Source organism: Taudactylus pleione, unplaced genomic scaffold (assembly GCF_031769625.1).
Source record: "Taudactylus pleione unplaced genomic scaffold, aTauple2 ptg000740l, whole genome shotgun sequence".
Taxonomy (NCBI): Eukaryota; Metazoa; Chordata; class Amphibia; order Anura; family Myobatrachidae; genus Taudactylus; species Taudactylus pleione.
In genome coordinates, this window is record NW_028285142.1 from 2377273 (window position 1) to 2404000 (window position 26728).

Genomic DNA, 26728 nt, shown 5'->3' on the forward strand with positions numbered 1-26728 from the left:
TGAACATGGGGTACTAGCTATATAAACATTGCAGAACATGGGGTACTAGTTATATAAACATTGCTGAACATGGGGTACTAGCTATATAAACATTGCAGAACATGGGCTACTAGCTATATAAACATTGCAGAACATGGGGTACAAGTTATATACACATTGCTGAACATGGGGTACAAGCTATATAAACATTGCAGAACATGGGGTACAAGCTGTATAAACATTGCAGAACATGGGGTACTAGCTATATAAACATTGCAGAACATGGGGTACTAGCTATATAAACATTGCAGAACATGGGGTACAAGCTATATAAACATTGCAGAACATGGGGTACAAGCTATATAAACATTGCAGAACATGGGGTACAAGCTGTATAAACATTGCAGAACATGGGGTACTAGCTATATAAACATTGCTGAACATGGGGTACTAGCTATATAAACATTGCAGAGCATGGGGTACTAGCTATATAAACATTGCAGAGCATGGGGTACTAGCTATATAAACATTGCTGAACATGGGGTACAAGCTATATAAACATTGCAGAACATGGGGTACAAGCTATATAAACATTGCAGAACATGGGCTACAAGCTATATACACATTGCAGAACATGGGGTACAAGCTATATACACATTGCAGAACATGGGGTACAAGCTATATACACATTGCAGAACATGGGGTACAAGCTATATACACATTGCAGAACATGGGGTGCAAGGTATATAAACATTGCTGAACATGGGGTACTAGCTATATAAACATTGCTGAACATGGGGTACTAGCTATATAAACATTGCAGAGCATGGGGTACAAGCTATATAAACATTGCTGAACATGGGGTACTAGCTATATAAACATTGCACAACATGGGGTACTAGCTATATAAACATTGCTGAACATGGGGTACTAGCTATATAAACGTTGCAGAACATGGGGTACTAGCTATATAAACATTGCAGAAAATGGGGTACTAGCTATATAAACATTGCAGAGCATGGGGTACAAGCTATATAAACATTGCTGAACATGGGGTACTAGCTATATAAACATTGCACAACATGGGGTACTAGCTATATAAACATTGCTGAACATGGGGTACTAGCTATATAAACATTGCAGAACATGGGGTACTAGCTATATAAACATTGCTGAACATGGGGTACTAGCTATATAAACATTGCTGAACATGGGGTACTAGCTATATAAACATTGCTGAACATGGGGTACTAGCTATATAAACATTGCTGAACATGGGGTACTAGCTATATAAACATTGCACAACATGGGGTACTAGCTATATAAACATTGCAGAACATGGGGTACAAGCTATATAAACATTGCAGAACATGGGGAACAAGTTATATAAACATTGCAGAACATGGGGAACAAGTTATATAAACATTGCAGAACATGCGGTACTAGCTATATAAACATTGCAGAACATGGGGTACAAGCTATATACACATTGCTGAACATGGGGTACTAGTTATATAAACATTGCACAACATGGGGTACAAGCTGTATAAACATTGCAGAACATGGGGTACAAGCTGTATAAACATTGCAGAACATGGGGTACAAGCTGTATAAACATTGCAGAGCATGGGGTTCAAGCTATATAAACATTGCAGAACATGGTCTGCAAGCTGTATACACATTGCAGAACATGGGGTACAAGCTATATAAACATTGCACAACATGGGGTACTAGTTATATAAACATTGCAGAACATGGGGTACAAGCTATATAAACATTGCAGAACATGGGGAACAAGCTATATAAACATTGCTGAACATGGGGTACAAGCTATATAAACATTGCACAACATGGGGTACTAGCTATATAAACATTGCTGAACATGGGGTACAAGCTATATAAACATTGCAGAGCATGGGGTACTAGCTATATAAACATTGCAGAACATGGGGTACTAGCTATATAAACATTGCTGAACATGGGGTACTAGCTATATAAACATTGCAGAACATGGGGTGCAAGCTATATACACATTGCAGAACATGGGGTACAAGCTATATAAACATTGCAGAACATGGGGTACTAGTTATATAAACATTGCAGAACATGGGGTACAAGCTATATAAACATTGCAGAACATGGGGTACAAGCTGTATAAACATTGCAGAACATGGGGTACTAGCTATATACACATTGCAGAACATGGGGTACAAGCTATATAAACATTGCAGAACATGGGGTACAAGCTGTATAAACATTGCAGAACATGGGGTACTAGCTATATACACATTGCAGAACATGGGGTACTAGCTATATACACATTGCAGAACATGGGGTGCAAGCTATATACACATTGCAGAACATGGGGTGCAAGCTATATAAACATTGCAGAACATGGGGTGCAAGCTATATACACATTGCAGAACATGGGGTACAAGCTATATAAACATTGCAGAACATGGGGTACAAGCTGTATAAACATTGCAGAACATGGGGTACTAGCTGTATACACATTGCAGAACATGGGGTACTAGCTGTATAAACATTGCTGAACATGGGGTACTAGCTGTATAAACATTGCAGAACATGGGGTACAAGCTGTATAAACATTGCAGAACATGGGGTACTAGCTGTATAAACATTGCTTAACATGGGGTACTAGCTATATAAACATTGCAGAACATGAGGTACAAGCTGTATAAACATTGCAGAGCATGGGGTACTAGCTATATAAACATTGCAGAACATGGGGTACTAGCTATATAAACATTGCTGAACATGGGGTACAAGCTATATAAACATTGCAGAACATGGGGTACAAGCTATATAAACATTGCAGAACATGGGCTACAAGCTATATAAACATTGCAGAACATGGGGTACAAGTTATATACACATTGCAGAACATGGGTACAAGCTATATACACATTGCAGAACATGGGGTACAAGCTATATACACATTGCTGAACATGGGGTACTAGCTATATAAACATTGCTGAACATGGGGTACTAGCTATATAAACATTGCAGAGCATGGGGTACAAGCTATATAAACATTGCTGAACATGGGGTACTAGCTATATAAACATTGCACAACATGGGGTACTAGCTATATAAACATTGCACAACATGGGGTACTAGCTATATAAACATTGCACAACATGGGGTACTAGCTATATAAACATTGCACAACATGGGGTACAAGCTATATAAACATTGCAGAACATGGGGAACAAGTTATATAAACATTGCAGAACATGGGGAACAAGTTATATACACATTGCAGAACATGCGGTACTAGCTATATAAACATTGCAGAACATGGGGTACAAGCTATATAAACATTGCTGAACATGGGGTACTAGTTATATAAACATTGCACAACATGGGGTACAAGCTATATACACATTGCTGAACATGGGGTACTAGTTATATAAACATTGCACAACATGGGGTACTAGCTATATAAACATTGCAGAGCATGGGGTACAAGCTATATAATCATTGCTGAACATGGGGTACAAGCTATATAAACATTGCTGAACATGGGGTACTAGCTATATAAACATTGCTGAACATGGGGTACAAGCTATATACACATTGCTGAACATGGGGTACTAGCTATATAAACATTGCAGAACATGGGGAACAAGCTATATAAACATTGCTGAACATGGGGTACAAGCTATATAAACATTGCACAACATTGGGTACTAGCTATATAAACAATGCACAACATGGGGTACTAGTTATATAAACATTGCACAACATGGGGTACTAGCTATATAAACATTGCACAACATGGGGTACTGGTTATATAAACATTGCACAACATGGGGTACAAGCTATATAAACATTGCAGAACATGGGGAACAAGCTATATAAACATTGCTGAACATGGGGTACTAGCTATATAAACATTGCACAACATGGGGTACTAGCTATATAAACATTGCTGAACATGGGGTACAAGCTATATAAACATTGCAGAGCATGGGGTACTAGCTATATAAACATTGCAGAACATGGGGTACTAGCTATATAAACATTGCTGAACATGGGATACTAGCTATATAAACATTGCAGAACATGGGGTGCAAGCTATATACACATTGCAGAACATGGGGTACAAGCTATATAAACATTGCAGAACATGGGGTACTAGTTATATAAACATTGCAGAACATGGGGTACAAGCTATATAAACATTGCTAAACATGGGGTACTAGTTATATAAACATTGCACAACATGGGGTACTAGCTATATAAACATTGCTAAACATGGGGTACTAGCTATATAAACATTGCAGAGCATGGGGTACAAGCTATATAAACATTGCTGAACATGGGGTACAAGCTATATAAACATTGCAGAGCATGGGGTACTAGCTATATAAACATTGCAGAACATGGGGTACTAGCTATATAAACATTGCTGAACATGGGGTACTAGCTATATAAACATTGCAGAGCATGGGGTACAAGCTATATAAACATTGCTGAACATGGGGTACTAGCTATATAAACATTGCAGAACATGGGGTACAAGCTATATAAACATTGCTGAACATGGGGTACTAGCTATATAAACATTGCAGAACATGGGGTACAAGCTATATAAACATTGCAGAACATGGGGTACTAGTTATATAAACATTGCACAACATGGGGTACTAGCTATATAAACATTGCAGAGCATGGGGTACTAGCTATATAAACATTGCAGAGCATGGGGTACAAGCTATATAAAGATTGCAGAGCATGGGGTACTAGTTATATAAACATTGCTGAACATGGGGTACTAGCTATATAAACATTGCAGAGCATGGGGTACAAGCTATATAAACATTGCAGAGCATGGGGTACAAGCTATATAAACATTGCAGAACATGGGGTACTAGCTATATAAACATTGCTGAACATGGGGTACTAGCTATATAAACATTGCTGAACATGGGGTACTAGCTATATAAACATTGCTGAACATGGGGTACTAGCTATATAAACATTGCTGAACATGGGGTACTAGCTATATAAACATTGCAGAACATGGGGTACTAGCTATATAAACATTGCAGAACATGGGGTGCAAGCTATATACACATTGCAGAACATGGGGTGCAAGCTATATAAACATTGCAGAACATGGGGTACAAGCTATATACACATTGCAGAACATGGGGTACAAGCTATATAAACATTGCAGAACATGGGGTACAAGCTGTATAAACATTGCAGAACATGGGGTACAAGCTGTATAAACATTGCAGAACATGGGGTACAAGCTGTATAAACATTGCAGAACATGGGGTACAAGCTGTATAAACATTGCAGAGCATGGGGTACAAGCTATATAAACATTGCAGAACATGGTCTGCAAGCTGTATACACATTGCAGAACATGGGGTACAAGCTATATAAACATTGCAGAACATGGGGTACAAGCTATATACACATTGCAGAACATGGGGTACAAGCTATATAAACATTGCAGAACATGGGGTACAAGCTGTATAAACATTGCAGAACATGGGGTACTAGCTATATACACATTGCAGAACATGGGGTACTAGCTATATACACATTGCAGAACATGGGGTGCAAGCTATATACACATTGCAGAACATGGGGTGCAAGCTATATAAACATTGCAGAACATGGGGTGCAAGCTATATACACATTGCAGAACATGGGGTACAAGCTATATAAACATTGCAGAACATGGGGTACAAGCTGTATAAACATTGCAGAACATGGGGTACTAGCTGTATACACATTGCAGAACATGGGGTACTAGCTGTATAAACATTGCTGAACATGGGGTACTAGCTGTATAAACATTGCAGAACATGGGGTACAAGCTGTATAAACATTGCAGAACATGGGGTACTAGCTATATAAACATTGCTTAACATGGGGTACTAGCTATATAAACATTGCAGAACATGGGGTACTAGCTATATAAACATTGCTGAACATGGGGTACAAGCTATATAAACATTGCAGAACATGGGGTACAAGCTATATAAACATTGCAGAACATGGGCTACAAGCTATATAAACATTGCAGAACATGGGGTACAAGTTATATACACATTGCAGAACATGGGGTACAAGCTATATACACATTGCAGAACATGGGGTACAAGCTATATACACATTGCAGAACATGGGGTGCAAGTATATAAACATTGCTGAACATGGGGTACTAGCTATATAAACATTGCTGAACATGGGGTACTAGCTATATAAACATTGCAGAGCATGGGGTACAAGCTATATAAACATTGCTGAACATGGGGTACTAGCTATATAAACATTGCACAACATGGGGTACTAGCTATATAAACATTGCACAACATGGGGTACTAGCTATATAAACATTGCTGAACATGGGGTACTAGCTATATAAACATTGCTGAACATGGGGTACTAGCTATATAAACATTGCTGAACATGGGGTACTAGCTATATAAACATTGCTGAACATGGGGTACTAGCTATATACACATTGCTGAACATGGGGTACTAGTTATATAAACATTGCACAACATGGGGTACAAGCTATATACACATTGCTGAACATGGGGTACTAGCTATATAAACATTGCTGAACATGGGGTACTAGCTATATAAACATTGCTGAACATGGGGTACTAGTTATATAAACATTGCACAACATGGGGTACTAGCTATATAAACATTGCTGAACATGGGGTACTAGTTATATAAACATTGCACAACATGGGGTACTAGCTATATAAACATTGCAGAGCATGGGGTACTAGCTATATAAACATTGCTGAACATGGGGTACAAGCTATATAAACATTGCAGAACATGGGGTACTAGCTATATAAACATTGCTGAACATGGGGTACAAGCTATATAAACATTGCTGAACATGGGGTACAAGCTATATAAACATTGCAGAACATGGGGTACTAGCTATATAAACATTGCAGAACATGGGGTACTAGCTATATAAACATTGCAGAGCATGGGGTACAAGCTATATAATCATTGCTGAACATGGGGTACTAGCTATATAAACATTGCACAACATGGGGTACTAGCTATATAAACAATGCACAACATGGGGTACTAGTTATATAAACATTGCACAACATGGGGTACTAGCTATATAAACATTGCACAACATGGGGTACTGGTTATATAAACATTGCACAACATGGGGTACAAGCTATATAAACATTGCTGAACATGGGGTACTAGTTATATAAACATTGCAGAACATGGGGTACAAGCTATATAAACATTGCAGAACATGGGGAACAAGCTATATAAACATTGCTGAACATGGGGTACTAGCTATATAAACATTGCACAACATGGGGTACTAGCTATATAAACATTGCTGAACATGGGGTACAAGCTATATAAACATTGCAGAGCATGGGGTACTAGCTATATAAACATTGCAGAACATGGGGTACTAGCTATATAAACATTGCTGAACATGGGATACTAGCTATATAAACATTGCAGAACATGGGGTGCAAGCTATATACACATTGCAGAACATGGGGTACAAGCTATATAAACATTGCAGAACATGGGGTACTAGTTATATAAACATTGCTGAACATGGGGTACTAGCTATATAAACATTGCTGAACATGGGGTGCAAGCTATATAAACATTGCAGAACATGGGGTACTAGTTATATAAACATTGCTGAACATGGGGTACAAGCTATATAAACATTGCAGAACATGGGGTACTAGCTATATAAACATTGCTGAACATGGGGTACTAGCTATATACACATTGCAGAACATGGGGTACTAGCTATATACACATTGCAGAACATGGGGTGCAAGCTATATACACATTGCAGAACATGGGGTACAAGCTATATAAACATTGCAGAACATGGGCTACAAGCTATATACACATTGCAGAACATGGGGTACAAGCTATATAAACATTGCAGAACATGGGGTACAAGCTGTATAAACATTGCAGAACATGGGGTACTAGCTATATAAACATTGCAGAACATGGGCTTCAAGCTATATAAACATTGCAGAACATGGGGTACAAGTTATATACACATTGCAGAACATGGGGTACAAGCTATATACACATTGCAGAACATGGGGTACAAGCTATATACACATTGCAGAACATGGGGTACAAGCTATATACACATTGCAGAACATGGGGTACAAGCTATATAAACATTGCAGAACATGGGGTACAAGCTATATAAACATTGCAGAACATGGGGTACAAGCTATATAAACATTGCAGAACATGGGGTACTAGCTATATAAACATTGCAGAACGTGGGGTACAAGCTATATAAACATTGCAGAATGTGGGGTACAAGCTATATACACATTGCAGAACATGGGCTACAAGCTATATACACATTGCAGAACATGGGGTACTAATTATATAAACATTGCAGAACATGGGCTACAAGCTATATACACATTGCAGAACGTGGGGTACAAGCTATATAAACATTGCAGAACGTGGGGTACTAGCTATATAAACATTGCAGAACGTGGGGTACTAGCTATATAAACATTGCAGAACGTGGGGTACAAGCTATATAAACATTGCAGAACGTGGGGTACAAGCTATATACACATTGCAGAACGTGGGGTACAAGCTATATAAACATTGCTGCACACATTTATTTAGAGATTCATCTGTGTAAGGGATCCATAACTGTACAGGTCATTGGGACATCTTCCTTTACGGTATACACAGTGATTGGTTTATTATCAGCACATTCAGGCTGCAGATAGTCCCGTGGTCTCCGTAGCTGCGCCTGTTTATCTGTGCGCCTTGCGGCCTGTCTGAGGGCTATAAGAATCCTAGTAATAAGCCCCTGCAGGCCCCCAGCGTCTCCCAGGGCACCGCGCAGTCTGCTATGTCTCTCCTGTGACTGCCAAGCTTGTCTCCTAACACCAGTACAGCTCACGGATTTACATGCATGGACCGATGTATCCATTTATTGAATTATCCGTCATCATTCTCCATTTGCACCCGTCCAAAATCAGACAGATCCCTGAATATGCTCAACTCCGTATAGCACGCAATTCCGCTTACACGCCCACAACAGTGTGAGCGAACGCCCTGTTGTCACCATCTTACACCCGTTCATCTCATGCGAGATGCAGCTCTGAATCATCCACGGAGCGCGCGCAGTGGTGTCCGCACAACAGAATATATGAACACCAGCCGGATTACAATAACTTTAATTAAATGTGTCATTTAAGGAGACTTGTAGCATCCAAAGGTGCTGAATTTTGTTTCCAACAGGTTATACAGAATTAGAGAGACGGATCGTCAAAATCGGTTCATGTGTACCCAATATGTCACCCGCAGCGCACTCCCATTTGGTCAGCAGTCGCATCGTCAGGTCGGCCCTACATGCAGCTCAATCTGACACTGCGACTGATGACCCCATGCAGCAGGATGCGGCTGGTGCCGACATATTGGATGGTCGGGCACCGGATCGTGTAATGTGTACCGGTCGCCCGTTATGTCGGCCCATTACCTGTGCGGTCGTCTGTCCCATCGCTGGGTACACATCGTTAAGTGTGTATCCAACTTCGCAATGTGATTCAACTAGGATGTACCAGCAGACTGTGCTGATGGATTTGTAACGTGACACCTGTATATCTGTGTGCGACTGACTCTGTATATGTGACACCTGTATATCTGTGTGCGACTGACTCTGTATGTGTTTCACCTGTATATCTGTGTGCGACTGACTCTGTATATGTGACACCTGTATATCTGTGTGCGACTGACTCTGTATATGTGACACCTGTATATCTGTGTGCGACTGACTCTGTATATGTGACACCTGTATATCTGTGTGCGACTGACTCTGTATATGTGACACCTGTATATCTGTGTGCGACTGACTCTGTATATGTGACACCTGTATATCTGTGTGCGACTGACTCTGTATGTGTGACACCTGTATATATGTGTGCGACTGACTCTGTGTATGTGACACTTGTATATCTGTGTGTGACTGAGTCTGTATATGTGACACCTGTATATCTGTGTGCGACTGACTCTGTATATGTGACACCTGTATATCTGTGTGCGACTGACTCTGTATATGTGACACCTGTATATCTGTGTGCGACTGACTCTGTATATGTGACACCTGTATATCTGTGTACGACTGACTGTATATGTGACACTTGTATATCTGTGTATGACTGACTCTGTATATGTGACACCTGTATATCTGTGTGCGACTGAGTCTGTATATGTGACACCTGTATATCTGTGTGCGACTGACTCTGTATGTGTGACACCTGTATATCTGTGTGTGACTAAGTCTGTATGTGACACTTGTATATCTGTGTATGACTGAGTCTGTATATGTGACACCTGTATATCTGTGTGCCACTAAGTCTGTATGTGAAGCAGAACGGAACTTGTAAAGAAAAATGCTGCGGCTGCTACATTGTAGCACTTCGTATACAGATCCAGAGACTCAGTCACACACAGATATACAGGTGTCTCATATGACATTAGTCGGCACAGTCTCCTGGTGCGTCCTAGTAGCATCAGGACCTGGCGCGCCAAGACAGGATTTTTCGCGCGACCGCAGCAAAGATGTGTACGGACACGTCTGTATATTATAAATGTACAGTCTGATTTAAGGCAAATTTTTTTTTATCTGCAAAATAAAACTTTGCAATGCGAAACCCAAATCAAACTGGCCCAAAAGTTACAATAGACCTTCAAATAGGGCCCACAAAACGGGCCAAATTCTATCGAAGTTTTAATAAATCAGGCATCGCTGTTACATTGTCGCATCGTATCTGGGAGCACTGTTTGCAGAAACAGAACATTACTGTCCCCCTCAAGCCTACTGTAGTGGTCTCCCATACTAACACACTCCGGCCAGCCGCTGCCTGGGATCTGCTGTGACTGCTTCCAACGCTATGTCGTACTCTGGTTACTCCCGTGTGATAACGCTATGTCGTGCTCTGGTTATTCCCATGTGATAATGGGGAAGTGGTTACTGTGTGGCTGAGACGGGGCCCAGTGGTTACAGTACACACAGAGAGAAGCATTGTGCCCAGCCAACTTCCCCTCTGTTATCATACTGCTGGTTTCTCTCCATCTCTTGCACAATGACATATAAATGATCACACTGCCCTAGCAGCAAGGACTGTTTGATGTTGTGGCAGCCAGTGAGATAACCGGGGGCATCCTTTAACCCTGTACGTGACGGCACGCGTTCACTCATTAGAGCAGAGAAGACTTGAAGCTTGCCGACTAGCTCCCATTCAATAAACTGCATGTCCTACATCTGTGTCTGGCCGTTGTGTCTCCCTCCCCTAGAGCCTCGTATTGCTGCTCTCTCTGTGCCTCCTGCCTTGTCTGCCCTTTCACTGTCTAAGTGTTTGGAGTCTGTGCTTTCAGGTATTGAGTCCAACCTATAAGCAGAGAAATGAAGATTTCCGGAAACTCTTTAAGCTGTTGCCAGACTCTGAACGCCTCATTGTAGGTAAGAGAATGACTAATGTGCACATATGGGAGTCATGTAATAACCTCATAGCACATAGCCCACCTGGGTTCCCCTGTATGATAAATACTGTATATGCGGTGTGAGCATGTTGCTGTATAAATACTGTGACAAAGTCTCCACAATCTAACCACTGCTGAAAATGGTATTTTGTATTTTATTTAATTAAATTATGTTATTTCTGAATCAGACAGAAGTATTGAATAAGGATTGCATCAGACATGAGGATTAAATCAGACAGGAGTATTGAATGAGGATTGAATCAGACAGGAGTATTGAATGCGGATTAAATCAGATAGAAGTAATGAATGAGGATTGAATCAGACAGAAGTATTGAATGTGGATTGAATCAGACAAAAGTATTGAATGCGGACTGAATCAGACAGGAGTATTGAATGAGGATTGAATCAGACATGAGGATTAAATCAGACAGGAGTATTGAATGAGGATTGAATCAGACAGGAGTATTGGAAGAGGATTGAATCAGACAGGAGTATTGGATGAGGATTGAATCAGGCAGTTTGGATGAGGATTGAATCAGACAGGAGTATTGGATGAGGATTAAATCAGACAGGAGTATTGGATGAGGATTGAATCAGGCAGGAGTATTGGATGAGGATTGATTCAGACAGGAGTATTGAATGAGGATTGAATCAAACATGAGGATTAAATCAGACAGGAGTATTGGATGAGGATTGAATCAGACAGGAGTATTGAATGCGGATTAAATCAGATAGAAGTAATGAATGAGGATTGAATCAGACAGAAGTATTGAATGTGGATTGAATCAGACAAAAGTATTGAATGAGGATTGAATCAAACATTAGGATTAAATCAAACAGGATTATTGAATGAGGATTGAATCAGACAGGAGTATTAGTTGAGAATTGAATCAGACATGAGTATTGGATGAGGATTGATTCAGACAGGAGTATTGAATGAGCATTGAATCAGACATGAGGATTAAATCAGACAGGAGTATTGGATGAGGATTGAATCAGGCAAATTGGATGAGGATTGAATCAGACAGGAGTATTGTATGAGGATTGAATCAGACAGGAGTATTGGATGAGGATTGAATCAGGCAGGAGTATTGGATGAGGATTGAATCAGACAGGAGTATTGTATGAGGATTGAATCAGACAGGAGTATTGTATGAGGATTGAATCAGACAGGAGTATTGGATGAGGATTAAATCAGACAGGAGTATTGGATGAGGATTGAATCAGACAGAAGTAATAAATGAGGATTGAATCAGACAGGAGTATTGAATGCGGATTAAATCAGATAGAAGTAATGAATGAGGATTGAATCAGACAGAAGTATTGAATGTGGATTGAATCAGACAAAAGTATTGAATGCGGACTGAATCAGACAGGAGTATTGAATGAGGATTGAATCAGACATGAGGATTAAATCAGACAGGAGTATTGAATGAGGATTGAATCAGACAGGAGTATTGGAAGAGGATTGAATCAGACAGGAGTATTGGATGAGGATTGAATCAGGCAGTTTGGATGAGGATTGAATCAGACAGGGGTATTGGATGAGGATTGAATCAGACAGGAGTATTGGATGAGGATTGAATCAGGCAGTTTGGATGAGGATTGAATCAGACAGGAGTATTGGATGAGGATTAAATCAGACAGGAGTATTGGATGAGGATTGAATCAGGCAGGAGTATTGGATGAGGATTGATTCAGACAGGAGTATTGGATGAGGATTAAATCAGACAGGAGTATTGGATGAGGATTGAATCAGACAGGAGTATTGGATGAGGATTGAATCAGGCAGGAGTATTGGATGAGGATTGATTCAGACAGGAGTATTGGATGAGGATTAAATCAGACAGGAGTATTGGAAGAGGATTGAATCAGACAGGAGTATTGGATGAGGATTGAATCAGGCAGTTTGGATGAGGATTGAATCAGGCAGGAGTATTGGATGAGGATTGAATCAGACAGGAGTATTGGATGAGGATTGAATCAGGCAGTTTGGATGAGGATTGAATCAGACAGGAGTATTGGATGAGGATTGAATCAGACAGGAGTATTGGATGAGGATTGAATCAGGCAGTTTGGATGAGGATTGAATCAGACAGGAGTATTGGATGAGGATTAAATCAGACAGGAGTATTGGATGAGGATTGAATCAGGCAGGAGTATTGGATGAGGATTGATTCAGACAGGAGTATTGAATGAGGATTGAATCAAACATGAGGATTAAATCAGACAGGAGTATTGGATGAGGATTGAATCAGACAGGAGTATTGAATGCGGATTAAATCAGATAGAAGTAATGAATGAGGATTGAATCAGACAGAAGTATTGAATGTGGATTGAATCAGACAAAAGTATTGAATGAGGATTGAATCAAACATTAGGATTAAATCAAACAGGATTATTGAATGAGGATTGAATCAGACAGGAGTATTAGTTGAGAATTGAATCAGACATGAGTATTGGATGAGGATTGATTCAGACAGGAGTATTGAATGAGCATTGAATCAGACATGAGGATTAAATCAGACAGGAGTATTGGATGAGGATTGAATCAGGCAATTTGGATGAGGATTGAATCAGACAGGAGTATTGTATGAGGATTGAATCAGACAGGAGTATTGGATGAGGATTGAATCAGGCAGGAGTATTGGATGAGGATTGAATCAGACAGGAGTATTGTATGAGGATTGAATCAGACAGGAGTATTGTATGAGGATTGAATCAGACAGGAGTATTGGATGAGGATTAAATCAGACAGGAGTATTGGATGAGGATTGAATCAGACAGGAGTATTGGATGAGGATTGAATCAGACAGGAGTAATTGATGAGGATTGAATCAGGCAGGAGTATTGGATGAGGATTGAATCAGACAGGAGTATTGAATAATGACTGAATCAGATAGGAGTATTGTATATTGAATGGTGACAGCTGGATGGTAAGGATGTTACTCAGTGTACACCGGATGACCATAACTCATTAGGACCCTTTTTACAGCCCCTAGTCCACAATTAGTGTCTTGTATAGATGAGCAGAATGTGGGCACTCACCCTGGTATGTGCTTGTGTACCTGCAGATTACTCCTGTGCACTGCAGAGGGACATATTACTGCAGGGACGCCTCTACCTGTCTGAGAACTGGATTTGCTTCTACAGCAACATTTTCCGCTGGGAGACCCTGGTCAGTGCCTCCTACATCCTCTCTATCATGGATTGTTAAATGCAGATATAGCTTCACCGCAGGAATTTTTAAAGTTGTTGATCTGTACTGTCTTGCATTCAGAAGTTGCTTACTGCATGCTGCCATAACTCTGTAAAAGGTTGCTTGCCATCTCAAGTCACTGACGTGAATCAATAAGTAAATTGCCCCAATAGCAGCCATTGATTCTGCACTGTATTTACATATACCACAAATCAGTATCAGTTTCTGTAAGATAATGGACCTGATTCTGGCGCATTTATTGGCGGTCGGCGGTCTGCAACTTTGTGCAAATGCTGCTACAAACCCTTCCCTGGTATACGTCCGTGTGTCCGAATCTGCAGGGACTGACACAACCACTGTCCACTTCCGTACACACAGTAATACCGATTAATGCCACCATTTGTCACACTGTTGGAACGAGCACTAGCAATGTGTTAGGTGCAGGTTCTCCCTCCAAGTTTGGCCTCTGTGTTCGCGACCACTCACCAACATGCCCATAAGACAGACCATCCCCGTTATCACATATATAAGCAGCTCAGTGCCACTGACTATGACACGGAGCCACATAACAGCCTAGTCAGAAGCGGAGGCCGTACATTACATTACAGTGCTCAGTTATCACATATATAAACAGCTCAGTGCCACTGACTATGACACGGAGCCACATAACAGCCTAGTCAGAAGCGGAGGCCGTACATTACATTACAGGGCTCAGTTATCTCATATATAAACAGCTCAGTGCCACTGACTATGACACGCAGCCACATAACAGCCTAGTCAGATGCGGAGGCCGTACACTACATTATAGTGCTCAGTTATCACATATATAAACAGCTCAGTGCCACTGGCTATGACACGCAGCCACATAACAGCCTAGTCAGAAGCGGAGGCCGTACATTACATTATAGTGATCAGTTATCACATATATAAACAGCTCAGTGCCACTGACTATGACACGGAGCCACATAACAGCCTAGTCAGAAGCGGAGGCCGTACATTACATTACAGTGCTCAGTTATCACATATATAAACAGCTCAGTGCCACTGACTATGACACGGAGCCACATAACAGCCTAGTCAGACGCGGAGGCCGTACATTACATTACAGTGCTCAGTTATCTCATATATAAACAGCTCGGTGCCACTGACTATGACACGCAGACACATAACAGCCTAGTCAGACGCGGAGGCCGTACACTACATTATAGTGCTCAGTTATCTCATATATAAACAGCTCAGTGCCACTGACTATGACACGCAGACACATAACAGCCTAGTCAGACGCGGAGGCCGTACATTACATTATAGTGATCAGTTATCACATATATAAACAGCTCAGTGCCACTGACTATGACACGCAGCCACATAACAGCCTAGTCAGACGCGGAGGCCGTACATTACATTATAGTGATCAGTTATCTCATATATAAACAGCTCGTTGCCACTGACTATGACACGCAGCCACATAACAGCCTAGTCAGAAGCGGAGGCCGTACATTACATTATAGTGCTCAGTTATCTCATATATAAACAGCTCAGTGCCACTGACTATGACACGCAGACACATAACAGCCTAGTCAGACGCGGAGGCCGTACACTACATTACAGTGCTCAGTTATCTCATATATAAACAGCTCAGTGCCACTGACTATGACACGGAGCCACATAACAGCCTAGTCAGAAGCGGAGGCCGTACATTACATTACAGTGCTCAGTTATCTCATATATAAACAGCTCAGTGCCACTTACTATGACACGGAGCCACATAACAGCCTAGTCAGATGCGGAGGCCGTACATTACATTATAGTGCTCAGTTATCTCATATATAAACAGCTCGGTGCCACTGACTATGACACGGAGCCACATAACAGCCTAGTCAGAAGCGGAGGCCGTACATTACATTATAGTGCTCAGTTATCTCATATATAAACAGCTCGGTGCCACTGACTATGACACGGAGCCACATAACAGCCTAGTCAGAAGCGGAGGCCGTACACTACATTATAGTGATCAGTTATCACATATATAAACAGCTCAGTGCCACTGACTATGACACGCAGACACATAACAGCCTAGTCAGAAGCGGAGGCCGTACATTACATTACAGGGCTCAGTTATCACATATATAAACAGCTCGGTGCCACTGACTATGACACGCAGCCACATAACAGCCTAGTCAGAAGCTGAGGCCGTACATTACATTATAGTGTTCAGTTATCTCATATATAAACAGCTCGGTGCCACTGACTATGACACGCAGCCACATAACAGCCTAGTCAGACGCGGAGGCCGTACATTACATTACAGTGCTCAGTTATCACATATATAAACAGCTCAGTGCCACTGACTATGACACGGAGCCACATAACAGCCTAGTCAGATGCGGAGGCCGTACATTACATTATAGTGCTCAGTTATCACATATATAAACAGCTCACTGCCACTGACTATGACACGCAGCCACATAACAGCCTAGTCAGATGCGGAGGCCGTACATTACATTATAGTGATCAGTTATCACATATATAAACAGCTCAGTGCCACTGACTATGACACGGAGCCACATAACAGCCTAGTCAGACGCGGAGGCCGTACACTACATTATAGTGATCAGTTATCACATATATAAACAGCTCAGTGCCACTGACTATGACACGGAGCCACATAACAGCCTAGTCAGACGCGGAGGCCGTACACTACATTACAGGGCTCAGTTATCACATATATAAACAGCTCGGTGCCACTGACTATGACACGCAGCCACATAACAGCCTAGTCAGACGCGGAGGCCGTACATTACATTATAGTGCTCAGTTATCTCATATATAAACAGCTCGGTGCCACTGACTATGACACGGAGCCACATAACAGCCTAGTCAGAAGCGGAGGCCGTACATTACATTATAGTGCTCAGTTATCTCATATATAAACAGCTCAGTGCCACTGACTATGACACGCAGCCACATAACAGCCTAGTCAGACGCGGAGGCCGTACATTACATTATAGTGCTCAGTTATCTCATATATAAACAGCTCGTTGCCACTGACTATGACACGCAGACACATAACAGCCTAGTCAGAAGCTGAGGCCGTACACTACATTATAGTGATCAGTTATCACATATATAAACAGCTCAGTGCCACTGACTATGACACGCAGCCACATAACAGCCTAGTCAGAAGCGGAGGCCGTACATTACATTATAGTGCTCAGTTATCACATATATAAACAGCTCGGTGCCACTGACTATGACACGCAGACACATAACAGCCTAGTCAGAAGCGGAGGCCGTACATTACATTATAGTGCTCAGTTATCTCATATATAAACAGCTCAGTGCCACTGACTATGACACGCAGACACATAACAGCCTAGTCAGAAGCGGAGGCCGTACATTACATTACAGTGCTCAGTTATCTCATATATAAACAGCTCAGTGCCACTGACTATGACACGCAGCCACATAACAGCCTAGTCAGAAGCTGAGGCCGTACATTACATTATAGTGCTCAGTTATCACATATATAAACAGCTCAGTGCCACTGACTATGACACGCAGCCACATAACAGCCTAGTCAGAAGCTGAGGCCGTACATTACATTATAGTGCTCAGTTATCACATATATAAACAGCTCAGTGCCACTGACTATGACACGGAGCCACATAACAGCCTAGTCAGATGCGGAGGCCGTACACTACATTACAGTGCTCAGTTATCACATATATAAACAGCTCAGTGCCACTGACTATGACACTGAGCCACATAACAGCCTAGTCAGACGCGGAGGCCGTACATTACATTATAGTGCTCAGTTATCTCATATATAAACAGCTCGGTGCCACTGACTATGACACGCAGACACATAACAGCCTAGTCAGACGCGGAGGCCGTACATTACATTATAGTGCTCAGTTATCTCATATATAAACAGCTCAGTGCCACTGACTATGACACGCAGCCACATAACAGCCTAGTCAGAAGCGGAGGCCGTACATTACATTACAGTGCTCAGTTATCTCATATATAAACAGCTCAGTGCCACTGACTATGACACGGAGCCACATAACAGCCTAGTCAGAAGCGGAGGCCGTACACTACATTATAGTGCTCAGTTATCTCATATATAAACAGCTCAGTGCCACTGACTATGACACGCAGCCACATAACAGCCTAGTCAGAAGCGGAGGCCGTACACTACATTACAGTGCTCAGTTATCACATATATAAACAGCTCAGTGCCACTGACTATGACACTGAGCCACATAACAGCCTAGTCAGACGCGGAGGCCGTACATTACATTATAGTGCTCAGTTATCTCATATATAAACAGCTCGGTGCCACTGACTATGACACGCAGCCACATAACAGCCTAGTCAGAAGCTGAGGCCGTACATTACATTATAGTGCTCAGTTATCACATATATAAACAGCTCAGTGCCACTGACTATGACACGCAGACACATAACAGCCTAGTCAGAAGCGGAGGCCGTACATTACATTACAGTGCTCAGTTATCTCATATATAAACAGCTCGGTGCCACTGACTATGACACTGAGCCACATAACAGCCTAGTCAGAAGCGGAGGCCGTACATTACATTATAGTGCTCAGTTATCTCATATATAAACAGCTCGGTGCCACTGACTATGACACGGAGCCACATAACAGCCTAGTCAGACGCGGAAGCCGTACACTACATTATAGTGCTCAGTTATCACATATATAAACAGCTCGGTGCCACTGACTATGACACGGAGCCACATAACAGCCTAGTCAGAAGCGGAGGCCGTACATTACATTACAGTGCTCAGTTATCACATATATAAACAGCTCGGTGCCACTGACTATGACACGCAGCCACATAACAGCCTAGTCAGAAGCGGAGGCCGTACATTACATTACAGTGCTCAGTTATCTCATATATAAACAGCTCAGTGCCACTGACTATGACACGGAGCCACATAACAGCCTAGTCAGACGCGGAGGCCGTACATTACATTACAGTGCTCAGTTATCACATATATAAACAGCTCAGTGCCACTGACTATGACACGCAGCCACATAACAGCCTAGTCAGAAGCGGAGGCCGTACACTACATTATAGTGCTCAGTTATCTCATATATAAACAGCTCGGTGCCACTGACTATGACACGCAGACACATAACAGCCTAGTCAGAAGCGAAGGCCGTACATTACATTATAGTGCTCAGTTATCTCATATATAAACAGCTCAGTGCCACTGACTATGACACGCAGACACATAACAGCCTAGTCAGACGCGGAGGCCGTACATTACATTATAGTGCTCAGTTACCTCATATATAAACAGCTCAGTGCCACTGACTATGACACGGAGCCACATAACAGCCTAGTCAGAAGCGGAGGCCGTACATTACATTACAGGGCTCAGTTATCACATATATAAACAGCTCAGTGCCACTGACTATGACACGCAGCCACATAACAGCCTAGTCAGACGCGGAGGCCGTACATTACATTATAGTGCTCAGTTATCACATATATAAACAGCTCAGTGCCACTGACTATGACACGCAGCCACATAACAGCCTAGTCAGACGCGGAGGCCGTACATTACATTACAGTGCTCAGTTATCTCATATATAAACAGCTCAGTGCCACTGACTATGACAAGGAGCCACATAACAGCCTAGTCAGAAGCGGAGGCCGTACATTACATCATAGTGCTCAGTTATCTCATATATAAACAGCTCAGTGCCACTGACTATGACAAGGAGCCACATAACAGCCTAGTCAGATGCGGAGGCCGTACATTACATCATAGTGCTCAGTTATCTCATATATAAACAGCTCAGTGCCACTGACTATGACACGCAGCCACATAACAGCCTAGTCAGAAGTGGAGGCCGTACATTACATTATAGTGCTCAGTTATCACATATATAAACAGCTCAGTGCCACTGACTATGACACGCAGCCACATAACAGCCTAGTCAGAAGCGGAGGCCGTACATTACATTATAGTGCTCAGTTATCACATATATAAACAGCTCAGTGCCACTGACTATGACACGGTGCCACATAACAGCCTAGTCAGAAGCGGAGGCCGTACATTACATTATAGTGCTCAGTTATCTCATATATAAACAGCTCGGTGCCACTGACTATGACACGGAGCCACATAACAGCCTAGTCAGACGCGGAGGCCGTACATTACATTATAGTGCTCAGTTACCTCATATATAAACAGCTCAGTGCCACTGACTATGACACGGAGCCACATAACAGCCTAGTCAGACGCGGAGGCCGTACACTACATTATAGTGCTCAGTTATCACATATATAAACAGCTCACTGCCACTGACTATGACACGCAGCCACATAACAGCCTAGTCAGAAGCGGAGGCCGTACATTACATTATAGTGCTCAGTTATCTCATATATAAACAGCTCAGTGCCACTGACTATGACACGCAGACACATAGCAGCCTAGTCAGACGCGGAGGCCGTACATTACATTATAGTGCTCAGTTATCTCATATATAAACAGCTCAGTGCCACTGACTATGACACGAGCCACATAACAGCCTAGTCAGAAGCGGAGGCCGTACATTACATTACAGTGCTCAGTTATCTCATATATAAACAGCTCAGTGCCACTGACTATGACACGCAGACACATAGCAGCCTAGTCAGAAGCTGAGGCCGTACATTACATTACAGTGCTCAGTTATCTCATATATAAACAGCTCAGTGCCACTGACTATGACACGGAGCCACATAACAGCCTAGTCAGAAGCGGAGGCCGTACATTACATTACAGTGCTCAGTTATCACATATATAAACAGCTCAGTGCCACTGACTATGACACGGAGCCACATAACAGCCTAGTCAGACGCGGAGGCCGTACATTACATTATAGTGCTCAGTTATCACATATATAAACAGCTCAGTGCCACTGACTATGACACGCAGACACATAACAGCCTAGTCAGATGCGGAGGCCGTACATTACATTATAGTGCTCAGTTATCTCATATATAAACAGCTCGGTGCCACTGACTATGACACGCAGCCACATAACAGCCTAGTCAGAAGCGAAGGCCGTACATTACATTATAGTGCTCTGTTATCACGTATATAAACAGCTCGGTGCCACTGACTATGACACGCAGACACATAACAGCCTAGTCAGAAGCGGAGGCCGTACATTACATTATAGTGCTCAGTTATCTCATATATAAACAGCTCGGTGCCACTGACTATGACACGCAGACACATAACAGCCTAGTCAGATGCGGAGGCCGTACATTACATTATAGTGCTCAGTTATCTCATATATAAACAGCTCGGTGCCACTGACTATGACACGGAGCCACATAACAGCCTAGTCAGAAGCGGAGGCCGTACATTATATTATAGTGCTCAGTTATCACATATATAAACAGCTCAGTGCCACTGACTATGACACGGAGCCACATAACAGCCTAGTCAGACGCGGAGGCCGTACATTACATTATAGTGCTCAGTTATCTCATATATAAACAGCTCAGTGCCACTGACTATGACACGGAGCCACATAACAGCCTAGTCAGACGCGGAGGCCGTACATTACATTATAGTGCTCAGTTATCTCATATATAAACAGCTCGGTGCCACTGACTATGACACGCAGACACATAACAGCCTAGTCAGAAGCGGAGGCCGTACATTACATTACAGTGCTCAGTTATCTCATATATAAACAGCTCGGTGCCACTGACTATGACACGCAGACACATAACAGCCTAGTCAGAAGCGGAGGCCGTACATTACATTATAGTGCTCAGTTATCTCATATATAAACAGCTCAGTGCCACTGACTATGACACGGAGCCACATAACAGCCTAGTCAGACGCGGAGGCCGTACATTACATTATAGTGCTCAGTTATCTCATATATAAACAGCTCGGTGCCACTGACTATGACACGGAGCCACATAACAGCCTAGTCAGAAGCTGAGGCCGTACATTACATTATAGTGCTCAGTTATCACATATATAAACAGCTCAGTGCCACTGACTATGACACGCAGCCACATAACAGCCTAGTCAGAAGCGGAGGCCGTACATTACATTATAGTGCTCAGTTATCTCATATATAAACAGCTCAGTGCCACTGACTATGACACGCAGCCACATAACAGCCTAGTCAGATGCGGAGGCCGTACATTACATTACAGGGCTCAGTTATCTCATATATAAACAGCTCGGTGCCACTGACTATGACACGGAGCCACATAACAGCCTAGTCAGAAGCGGAGGCCGTACATTACATTACTGTGCTCAGTTATCTCATATATAAACAGCTCGGTGCCACTGACTATGACACGCAGACACATAACAGCCTAGTCAGACGCGGAGGCCGTACATTACATTATAGTGCTCAGTTATCTCATATATAAACAGCTCAGTGCCACTGACTATGACACGCAGCCACATAACAGCCTAGTCAGAAGCGGAGGCCGTACATTACATTACAGGGCTCAGTTATAGCAAATATTAACAGATGAATCTTAACAAATAGCTTCTCATTTCCTAAGGTGTATATCAAAGTTCGATTTTACATTCGATTTGATGTTCGATCTAGCTCACCTCAAATCGAATGTACAAATTCCTCATCAAATCCCACATTTGCTACAATTCAATTTGGTTTGATTTTGTTTGATTGATTTCATGTTCGATTTTGCATGCCCATGTACAAATCGAACACCAAATCCCTCTCAAAATCGAACTTCAAATCCCCAAATTAATTGACCGGTGTTGTGCATTCGTTTTGAACATGAGCAGGTCTGAGTGACACAGATGCATGCACAGATCAGTGAGATCCGTGCATGCATCTATTAATTTTTTTTTTTTTAATTACGTGTAAATCACACATAATCACAACCAGCCCGGGACTTTTCAGAGCCTGTCGTGGTTGTGTAAATATGGGGGACAAAACCCGTAGGGGTTCCCTACATTTACCATAACCAGCACTGGGCTAAGTGAGCTGTTCCTGATTTTGTAAAGAAAGAGGACAAAATGAGTAGAGGTCCCCTGTATTTTCCATAACCAGCACTGGACTCTTTCAAGCGTGGGGGGTGGGTAATACCACAGCCAGGGGAACCCTTTCACCGGGTCCCCCGGCCAAAGCATTACACCTGACCGCTAGTCAGCCCAGGCCGTGGATCCCTGGGGAGGTGGGAACCCCCTAATAAAGTGGTCCTTCTCTCCAGGGCACCCTGGCACCCCTGGGCGGTGTGTGCCGGGTTGATAAATGTAAAGTGTAGTGTAAACATAGATGTAAATATAATGTCTACAACAGTAGAACTACAGGTCCCAGCAAGCCTTTTTAAAAAATTATAATTTATATATTTTTTTACTTTAATATTTTATCTTTATTCTGATTGTTTTCTCATTTATTCTGTGCTCGCTATTCCCATTTATATGAAATTGTCAGTTTTATTTTTTTATGTCTATTTATCTTTGTGTATCTAATGAAATTTGTCTATGAAAATGGTTATAATAAATGTATGTTTTTAACTATACCAGCCATAATTTTAAGTTTTTTGATGTTGAACCACAGGCTATTCACACCTTATTTGTTATATACTTGACATTTTTCTTGAAATTAATTGGTATATTTTGTTATTTGTGATATTGCACTCAGCACTTGGTAAATATTTGACACTTTACATTTTCTTGAATTTATTTGGTACTCTTTTATGCTATTTATTTATACACTAAAACACCTGTTTGCGCTACTATCCACTGTCTTACATTTTCCTTAGGGGCAGACTACCACGGCCCTATTTCTTTTGGAGACTGCCTCCACCTGATTATACATTATTACCCTGAGATTTTTATTCTCAGGCAACTGAATAGTTACGGATATATCAATAGTCTGGCGCAGTAATCCTCACCTTTTCTACACATTAGTAAATACACCCCTAAATGTCAAAATAATTCTTGAGGAATGAAGGAAGGATGAATTTTGTCTGCATTGCCTGAGCGTTGTCTCCTATTCTCAATTATTGTGTTCCTGCCGCTAGCTTAGTAGTGAGCCAGTACTTTGTGTTTTGCAGCTCACGGTGCGCTTGAAGGATATCTGCTCAATGACTAAAGAAAAGACAGCCAGACTTATTCCAAATGCCATCCAGCTCTGCACTGACACTGAGAAGGTGAGATGACAGTCACTGGGGACCACTTACTAACATTAGGAAGAGTGCAGATCATTTTGTACAGCCGTCTGCCCAGCTCATAGATAGGGCACTTCGCCTCTTTCCAGTGGCTCCAGGAAATTGGCTCTGTGGAAATGGTGTATGGTACAGTAAGAACATCACGCCGGTCTCCAATTTCCTGCCACTTCACAACAAGCCTTTTATTAATTTATTTTTTCTTTTTTACTCTTAATACACCTCATATGTAATTCTCATATATGTTTTACCTTAGTCATGGCAGTGGGGGGGGCCTTGGGGCGTTATTTCGTTCGATTCACTCTTGTGAACATAGGCCTATGGTGTCATCAACCATTTTTCCTATAGTTTTCCTTTTCGTGACAGATTAAATTGTAATGCATTGTTCTTTTAACAGCACTTTTTCACTTCGTTTGGGGCTCGAGATCGGACCTACATGATGATGTTCCGGCTTTGGCAGAATGCTTTGCTTGAAAAGGTAGCCCTCCTATTGTTCCCCAGATCCATCTTTCTGTGCCAACAACTTCATTACCTTGCTTCTTACACCTGTATCTGGTTCTCTGCTCTCCGTAGCCATTGTGTCCGAAGGAACTCTGGCATTTTGTCCACCAATGCTATGGCAATGAGCTGGGCCTCACCAGTGATGACGAGGACTATGTTCCACCAGATGACGACTTCAACACGATGGGGTAGGTGCACAGGCAGACGCCGTAGCTTCTGTTTCAGATGCGTTTCCTGCCATTTATGAAGCCCAAGGAAGGTCACAGTTTGGTTTACCTTTGGTGAATGTGTAACAGGATTAACATAGAGGTGCCAATTCTATTGTGTTTTGCCCTTAGTTACTGTGAAGAAATTCCAGTGGAAGACGTGGAAGTAAATGACAATTCCTCTAAAAGTAGCAGTGACCTCAAACCAGAAACGAATTGCAACCTACAGGACCCATCTCTGACCAGCAGTAATCTGCCATCCACCACCAGCAGCGAGGCCCCTGCGGTATGTACGTGTCCGGCTTGCCGGGGTATGCACTGACAGGTGGCCACAAGCAGTAGGACCTGAGTGACTGTTGTTATAGCTGGATGTCTAAGGATCTCTGCTACATTGTCTACAACTCTATAAGTCCAGGAAAGGAGGTGTACAGAGCTTTTATGTTCCTGTACTACCGTATTGTTGGATTGCTCATCATCAATATAAAGTCAGTTCTCCAAATTAGGCAAAGACATGTGCTGGCTTAGACTGTAGTGGTTGAAGCTCCAGATATTACATTGGGCAGAGACATATGAGTTACATATGTAGTTGAATCTCCTATTTATTATTTCATGGGTTACGTAGTGGAGTCTGGTTGTATGTAGGGCATTACCCTTGTCGTACAGGCAGCCGCATATTGTCGTATGAAGCTGCACAGCTACAATATTAGACAGTCGGCAATAAAGTAATTTTATTTTTGTGAACTTGAATGACGAACAAACTGGAGTTAATGTCAGTCTCTGAGTGCTGAATGTGCCCAGAATTTGCTAAATACATTATATTTATGCCTACTATGTGATTTGCTATTTTTTTGTTTTTGTTTTAGCAAATTCAGGTAAAATATGTTCTAAGCATAAACCTATCTCTCCGAGCAGTTTGACGGCGGTATCCTGGACGAACTGGACAGCTCACTAGAGAGGGAGATGTTGATTGCAAGCATGGAAGAGCAGAAGGTGGAGCTTCTACCTCCTGTCACATCTCCATCCCTGGACTTCAATGACAATGAGGATCTACCGACTGAGATCAGCGACTCCTCAGAGACCCACGATGAAGGTGAGCACAC

General features: G+C 42.1%; 1 protein-coding gene across 6 annotated transcripts in view; it reads left to right on the forward strand.

Moving 5' to 3' along the window:
• The window catches only part of GRAMD1B (GRAM domain containing 1B), a 690584-nt gene that overhangs the window by 634269 nt on the left and 29587 nt on the right, over positions 1–26728 (forward strand). For all 6 annotated transcript variants that reach the window (XM_088457143.1, XM_088457142.1, XM_088457145.1 and 3 more), the window contains 7 exons: positions 11416–11500; positions 14595–14698; positions 24811–24906; positions 25319–25399; positions 25495–25610; positions 25761–25914; positions 26541–26718. In XM_088457143.1, coding sequence (XP_088313269.1) covers positions 11416–11500; positions 14595–14698; positions 24811–24906; positions 25319–25399; positions 25495–25610; positions 25761–25914; positions 26541–26718 — 814 coding nt within the window. The remainder of the gene's footprint in view (positions 1–11415; positions 11501–14594; positions 14699–24810; positions 24907–25318; positions 25400–25494; positions 25611–25760; positions 25915–26540; positions 26719–26728) is intronic.